This window comes from Cryptomeria japonica, chromosome 3 (genome assembly GCF_030272615.1).
Source record: "Cryptomeria japonica chromosome 3, Sugi_1.0, whole genome shotgun sequence".
NCBI lineage: Eukaryota > Viridiplantae > Streptophyta > Pinopsida > Cupressales > Cupressaceae > Cryptomeria > Cryptomeria japonica.
The window spans coordinates 272,707,044-272,715,232 of NC_081407.1; the positions used below are offsets into that span (position 1 = coordinate 272,707,044).

At 40.5% G+C, this 8,189-nt stretch overlaps 1 protein-coding gene across 1 annotated transcript; it reads left to right on the top strand.

Annotated features, from left to right (window-relative positions):
- The first annotated feature begins 2,102 nt into the window (after positions 1-2,102).
- On the top strand, positions 2,103-3,491 carry LOC131874087 (uncharacterized). The gene is made up of 2 exons (XM_059217324.1): positions 2,103-2,732; positions 2,814-3,491. The coding sequence occupies exons 1-2, from the start codon at positions 2,103-2,105 to the stop codon at positions 3,489-3,491; spliced, it is 1,308 nt and encodes a 435-aa protein (XP_059073307.1).
- Positions 3,492-8,189: the final 4,698 nt, after the last annotated feature.

The window sequence follows — 8,189 nt, forward strand, 5'->3', positions numbered from 1 at the left end:
CTTTTTGTTTGATTTGTAATTCACAAGTCTAATCGGAAATTGTAGGATAAGGAAAATATCTCAGTTCAGAAATCAAGTTATATCCATCCACACTTATGTTTGATCTGATTGAATGAGTTGTGATTTAGAATTCTGATACTCGGACAAATACACATTTAAATCAACAGGTTGTGACTCATAATTATGGTATTCTTACATACTTTCCACTTCCTGTCACTACTGTGACAGGAAGCAAAACCATTTTATTTTCACTCCTAGATTGCTAAGCAAAACACAGTTGAATGTTCTAAGTTGGTGTTTAAGTAAGGAGACTTGATTGAAAGTGTGTGACTTAAGTTTAAATATTTTAAGTGTGAGATTTAATTTGTTAGTGATTGAGCCTTAGATTTGTTCTTGGAATAAGCGTGTAAATTAGAAATGCATTCATAATCACTTAACATACTATCTTCATCCCTTGAGCAAATAGCCGCTATACCTCTCATCAGTTTACGAATCCCGGATTGACACTTTTAGGTGTAACTGAGGGTGTTTGCATCAAATTAGTCCTAAGTTAATCCAAAGAATCAAACCACAGTTTTACCCTACATTTTTGGCGTCGTTGCCGGGGAGAGGTATTAAAGGCGTGAAGTCGTAGTAAGTTAAGATAGGAACAGTGCGCCTTAGTGAAAGCTTGAACAATTGTCGACCTTGCTTGAGCTAGTACCTTAGGTTTGCATTGTAGTAATTCATCTAGGTGCATGAATAGAGCTAGAGATAGTAAAGGTAGATTTGTTAAGAAGCAAGAGTCAACTTCAGAAAAATCAAAAAGGAAGTCCAAAATTTTGAGTCCTCAAACATCTTTCAAAGGGAAACAAATACAAAAAGAGAACTTGCAACAGGAAATACAACCGAAAGGGGAAGTCAAAGACAATAAAGAAGTTGATGGTCCATTGAAAGACACGTCTAGTGAACCAGATCTAGAAAAATGCACCATTGAGTCTACTCTTGTAGAGGCTCCAGTGGAGCAATCTCTAGAGTCCCTAGAGGAAGCATATCAAAGGGTTGCCAAACAGTTCAACGAGTCCTACGACTTAAGAGAAGGTTCATCTTTGGTAAATAACAAGCCAACTATAGTTGTTTATACTCCTTGGGCAATAGACATCATGGGTGATGCTAATAATAATGGGGAAAACTTGGGTGGACACTTGAGAGGTCAAAACCAAGGTAATAATAATGAAAGGGCATTAGTAAACAATGAACCTATTGCTTTCAAGTTCCCCATTGAACACCTGGATAAGGACACCCCCATGAAAAACATTCCTCATTCTGCATTACCTATTTTCCATGGTTTATCTATTGAAGATCCTGATATATTTTTGTTTGAATTTGAAGTCCTCTGTAACAGCTATGATTACATGCATGATGCTCAAAAGCTTAAACTATTTCCAGCTACACTCAAGGATGCAACATTGCGATGGTTTATGAGCCTGCGAAACATCCGAACTTGGGATGAGATGAAACAGTTGTTTATGGACAAATATCAAGATTACTGCAAAACCAAAGACATGTGGGATGAAGTCTTTCGCATGAACCAAAAGGAGGATGAATCCATGGAAGATTACCTGGAATGTTTCATATTCAGTCTTCAATGATCAAGACAGCCAGGACTCACTCCTGACACTACTAAAATGTTATTTCTTAGAGGAATAAGGGATGAGACTATGGATGCTTTAAATTTAATGGGTAAAGGAAATATTTCAAAATTGAGTTTTGATGATATTATTGAAATTTGCAGGAATTACTCCAGGTCTCAACGTCCCCTAAGGAGTCACTCTAGTAGGTTGCCTACTTCAGGAGGAGTATCAGGTATTTCAAAATGCGAAATAGGTAATCTACTTGAGGATCTTAAAACCGATTTATTAAATCATATGGGAAAACAGATAGACACTTTGTATACCCGCAAGAAATAGGAAGAAGTAGAAAAAGCTTTAGCAGTATATTGTCCTACATGTCGTAAAAAGCACGGTCCTAAGGATTGTCCATATAATAGAACAAATATTTCATCCCTAGAGGAGGCAAGTAAGAATTCTACCTTAAGACCTTTTCCAGAAGGACTAGCTAGTATGGAATATGCTGAGGAACCTGTATATTTTATGGCCCCACGACGTCCTTTTCCGCCAAGAGCAATGCAGCCAGGTTTCCCTAATGAGTATTTTCCTAGTCCAAGGCAAACCTTCCCCAATTCAAATACATGGTATGGGGGCTGGCAACAACCTTCATCCTATCCTCAGTGGTCCCAAAATTACCAATTCGGAACACAACTGTGGCAACAGGCATGGAGGCCAAATGTGCCACAACCTCCATCATACCCACAATCGTATCCCCAACCTTATCTACCCCAAACTCAATTTCCACCTCCACCTTTAATAAATCCTTATCAACAACCACAACAATTCCTTCCACCTATTCCATCATCCTCCTCTAATCCAATACCTAACCCACCACAACCACCAAAGCCAACATCAATGCCCACTCAACCAAATCCCAATCCTAATAATAAGCCATCCCAACCCGTGTATAATAATGAGGTGGCAAGTTATCCCACTTATTCGGTTAATACAGTAGAACTGGAAGGAGTACAATTGAGGTCGGGAAAAGCCCTCCAAGGTCCCACAATCATAGAAATAAATGAAGAACCTAAAGCAGAGTCTGAAAAAGAACCTCTATTTCCTGACCGGTTGCTTTCTAAACCTGTACAAAAGTAACCTACGCAAACTGAATTCGATCTCATTAATGAACTCCGCAATGTTAACATTAAGATTCCTTTGTTACAGGCTATCAAGGATATTCTGGTGTATAATAAAACAGTTCGAGAGTTATGTACACGAAGGCAAAAGAAGAAAGAAGATCCAAAAACTATTCAAGTTATTGGGCAATTGGCGGATCTTATGCTTGGCAATTTGACAATTCCCAAATATGCAGATCTCGGAAGCCCAGTCATCCAGGTAAGAATTGGTAAGATTACTATACCTAATACACTTGTGGATTTGGGTGCTGCAATTAATGTGATGACTAATGAGACCAAAACAAAATTATCTCTTGAAGGACTTAGGCCCACACCTACAGTTCTCCAAATGGCTGATCGTTCACTGGTCAAGCCTGAAGGGGTTATTGAAGATGTGGTCCTTTCTATTGATTCATGGGATTTTCCAACTGACTTTATGATCTTGCAGCCGAAAGTTAAGCTGGGGGGATATCCCTTAATCTTAGGAGGACCTTGGCTAGCTGCTGCTAATGCTTTTATCAACTGTCGGTCATGTAATATGGTTATCTCTAATGGAGAACAAACTAAGCAAATAACACTATATCCACCTGCTCAACCCCTGTTAGAAACAGAAGATCCTATTTGGGTTGATAGTGACTTGGAAGATTCCTTACCGGTCCTAACTATTGAACAAGCATATGATTTTGAAGAACCCACAGAGGATAACCTTCTTGTTAATTTTCTTTAGAATAGGTACGGGTCGAATGACATTTTAGACAACTTGGTTTTTCCCTCGCATATAACTACTAGTTGTCCCTTTGGAAGTTTTCCTCTAGTAGGTAGTTCTTGGTCCATTCAATACTTTTTCATATTACATCAATTGTTACCTCACTAGTGTTTGTACAGTCCATTACTATCTTTAGAAAGTCATGGTTCATCACAAGTGTTAGCTCTGGATTCCCCTATACAGTCACAACCTATGGAGATTTTACCAGGTCGTACCCTTAATATTAATCCACAGTTAAGTCCATAACAGATTAAGGACCTTATTACCATGCTTAGGGACAATAAAGCCGCATTTGCTTGGGAGTACTAAGATATGCGTGGTATCCATCCCGACACTTGCACACATCACATCTACATTGAGGAAGAGATTCATCCTATCAGACAACCACAACGAAGACTTAACCCTGTGTTGCGGGACATACTCAAGGAGGAGCTACAGAAATTGTTAAATGTTGGTTTCATCTATCCTATTTCGGATAGCAGGTGGGTATCTCCTCTAGTAGTGGTACTAAATAAAAATGGTAAGTGGCGTATTTGTGTCGATTACAGAGCTTTAAATAAAGCAACTAAAAAGGACCATTTTCCATTACCATTTATTGATCAAGTTTTGGACACTCTTGTAGGGAAACAATTCTTCTCATTCTTGGATGGATTTAGTGGATATAATTAGATCCGCATAGCACCTGAAGACCAGGATAAGACAACCTTCACTTGTCCCTGGGGGACATTTGCCTACAATGTGTTGCCATTTGGATTATGTAATGCCCCAGCTACCTTTCAGCGGGTTGTGCTAAGTATTTTTTCTGACCTTGTGAATGATTGTGTAGAAGTTTATATGGATGACTTTACAGTTCATGGCAATACTTATGAAGAGGCAAAAGCAAACTTAGAGAAAGTGCTTAAAAGATGTATAGATACTAATCTATCTTTAAGTCATGAAAAGTGTCACATTCTTATGACTGAGGGCATTGTGTTAGGACATTTCATTTCTTCTAAAGGTATTCAACCTGATCCTGAAAAGATCCAGACAATTCAAGACCTACCTACACCATCCAGTCCAAAAGATGTTAGGAGCTTTCTTGGCCATGCTGGGTATTACCGACGATTTATTCAAAATTTTAGCAAGATTGCCTCTCCTTTGTTTGCTCTTTTAGCTAAAGATGTTGTCTTTTCTTGGACGCCTGAGTGTCAGGAGGCTTTCGAGACTATTAAAACCAAGCTTGTGACCACCCCAGTCCTTAGAGGTCCAAATTGGGAATTGCCATTCCACATCCATACCGATGCCTCTGACTCTTCTATGGGCGCAGTGCTTGGACAAAAAGAAGACAATCTCTTTTATTCTATTTACTACATCAGCAAGAATTTCACCAGTGCAGAGGTAAATTATACGGTAACTGAAAAGGAATGTTTAGCTGTTGTTTATGCTATTAATAAATTTCATCATTATATTACTGGATATAAAGTGTTTGTTCATACAGATCATTCGACAATTCGCTTTCTAATGAATAAACCAGTAGTCACTGGCAGAGTCATTAGGTGGTTGCTTTTATTACAAGAATTTGATGTCACTATACTTGATAAGCCTGGTTGAGAAAATGTGGTTGCAGATTTCCTATCCAAGTTGCAGCTACCAGACAATGAGCCCACTCCAGTTGATGACACCTTTCCAGATGAACACCTCTTTGCGATCTCCGCACAAAGCCCCTGGTTTTCTGATATTGCCAACTACTTGGTCACATGCAAGTTCCCTCCTCACTTTTCTCCTTGTGAACGTCGAAATTTGGTGGGTCTTAGTAGACAGTATACTTGGACCACTTTTCTCCTCGTGAACGTCGAAATTTGGTGGGTCTTAGTAGACAGTATACTTGGATTAATGGTTTACTATTCCGTATTGGCATAGACAACATCATGCGACGTTGTGTACCTGAGGAGGATGTCTTTGATATACTTCGAGCTTGCCATACTAAACCATGTGGAGGACACTTTGCTACTCAAAGGACTGCTCAGAAGATTCTCACTACTAGATATTATTGGCCTACGATCCATAAGGATTGTAAGCGATATGTTCATCATTGCGATCAATGCCAACGGTTGGGTCGTCCTACACGCTCCAATGAGATGCCGCTACACCCTCAACTATCCATAGAACCCTTCGAGAAGTGGGGTCTTGATTTTGTGGGTCCTATCAATCCACCTTCAAGGAACAAGGAATACATTCTCGTTTGCACCAATTATGTCACCAAGTGGGTTGAAGTTGTCGCCCTGCAACATGCATGAGATACCAAGGTGGTTGATTTCCTATACTCGGAGATCTTCACTAGGTTCGGTGTGCCTCGGGAGATAACCACAGACCAAGGACCACAGTTTACTTCAGAACTGATTGCTGCTCTAGTCAAAGAATATGAGATCCATCACCGAAAGTCCACTCCTTACCATCCCCAAGCTAATGGACAAGTTGAAGTCACCAGCAAAGAGCTAGAGAACATTCTTACCAAGACGGTTGCTCTTCATAAGCGTGATTGGGCTATGCGGCTTCCTGAAGCTGTATGGGCCTACCGCACGACGTGGAAGACCACTACTAGTCTGACCCCTTACGAACTTGTTTATGGTAAGAAGGCAGTTCTTCCGATCGAGTTTGAAATTAAGACTCTACGAACTGTGTCGCAACTCGGCCTAAGTCTCTCTAATGCTCAGAAGGACCGCATTGCCCAACTACACTCTTTAGATGAGCTCTGTCAGGATGCGCTCTTTCACACAGAGGTCATCCAGAATCAGCGGGCTCTGTGGCGTGATCGACATATTCGCCAACGATCCTTTCAACCTGGGGGTTGGGCGCACTTGTATGACTCCCAATTTCAGGATTTCAAAGGCAAGTTTCATACAAGATGGTTGGGACCTTACGAAGTTGAGCATGTATATGATAACGGTGCTATTCAACTCTGCACTGTGGATTTTGAACGGCGCAAGCTCCTCGTTAATGGTCACCGCTTGAAGCTGTATCGAAAACCTCTTTCAAAGGAAGCTTTCGTTCTTGATGTGGCTAAGGAACTCACCATGGTTCCCTTTGGCCTCCTTCAAAATTGAATATGGAAAAAAAAAAAAAAAAAAAGAGCAATAAAAGATCCAATAGTGAAAACCTATGGGCGCTATTGGCCGGTTGCCAGCTGAAAACCGGTTTCCCAGAGGCTATCCACCGCTAAATAATCTTAGGCTATCCACCGCGATAGACTGAAAATCGGGTCTCTGGCGGTTTATTGTCAAAGAACAAAAGAAAAATATTAAAAAAATAAAAATAAAATAAAATAAAGGAAAAAAAAAAGAAAATAAATAAAAATAAAAAAGAGAAAAAATAAAATAAAATAATAATAATAATAAAATAATCCCACTAAATCAAACAATAAAAAATCCCATCACCACATGGCAAACACAGCAACCCTGTCTGCTCAGACTTGGACTCCTACGCCTTCCTGTCATTTTTCGGCCAAGAACGTCCTCTCTTCTTCCTCTCATTTTTCTGGCAGGAAGTCCTTCTTGCCCTATCCACGTCCGTGTCACGCTGGCCTAGTGTCTTCCTTGGGCACGTTTCCCATCCTCCACATGCTAGGTCGTGCCTCTCTTTATTTCGCCTATGGATGCAATCTTTCTTTATGATTTGTGGCTACTTGCTCTCATGTGACGTTCGATCTGCTGGCTCCACTTCAGCTTCTGGTCACATCCTCCGTACTTGGCGCTCCTTGCCATCTCCTGTCATCAATGGCCTCGGTATTTGGTAATGGTTTTGTTTTGTTTTTCTTTCGTTTATTTATTTAATTTCCTATTTTATTTTCCTCTACCCTATGGTGACATGCCCCGTGGACGGGTCTACTGCTTAGCTAGGGGGACGCTGTGTTGTCTATGTGTCTCGATCGTCATAATCTCTCCGTCATCCCTTAAAAGCCTTTCCTTGTCATCATTGCCTTGTTCGTTCCTCATGATTGTAACTTTCCGTCACTATTTCTCACACAGTGGTTTTGGTAAAGTTTTGAAAAAACTCTGTTACAGCCCCGTCACCATTTTCCTACATAGTTAGCGGTTTGGGCGAAGGCGGTTTCCACAGGACTCTATGTTACAATCATGGCAGGAGAACGGCGTCCTCGGTATGAGCCTTCGACGATGGATGAATTAAGGGACCCAAAAAATGCAGAGGCGTATAAGGTCTTTAAGCAAGCTAGATGGGATGTGTATTTTAAACGGCTACGGGGTTATGATGAACACACTGCTCAGGAATTCGCAGAAAATTTTTCCAAAGGTCAAGCCGTTGTCCGTGGGTTAACTATTTCTATCACAGTGGATTCTATAGCCGAAGTTTAAGGGTTACCCATCAGTGGTGAAAATTATTTTCCTGAAATCTTAAAGAAAGTAGTGGCTCTTAAGCCGCTTCGAAAAAGGTTTTTAGACAAAGGGGAATTCGTTGTCATTGTCTCAGGCCAGGGCACTAAATTGCTTTCGCTTCCATCTCATTGGAAACATGTGGCCAGATTCATCATCCAATATATCACATGCTAAGGCAAGTATGTTTATGTGTATGCCCACCATTTCCGCTTACTGTTACATTTGCGGAGAAGAATGCTTGTTAATGTTCCCTATTTTCTTTACTCATCTCTGCAACCTATGAGTCAAA

Excerpts from the sequence above, each read along its gene's own strand:
- LOC131874087 (XM_059217324.1), top strand. The coding sequence starts at position 2,103 with ATGGAATATGCTGAGGAACCTGTATATTTTATGGCCCCACGACGTCCT. Across the intron at positions 2,733-2,813 it reads ACCGGTTGCTTTCTAAACCT|GCTATCAAGGATATTCTGGT; the intron begins GTACAAAAGTAA and ends CCTTTGTTACAG.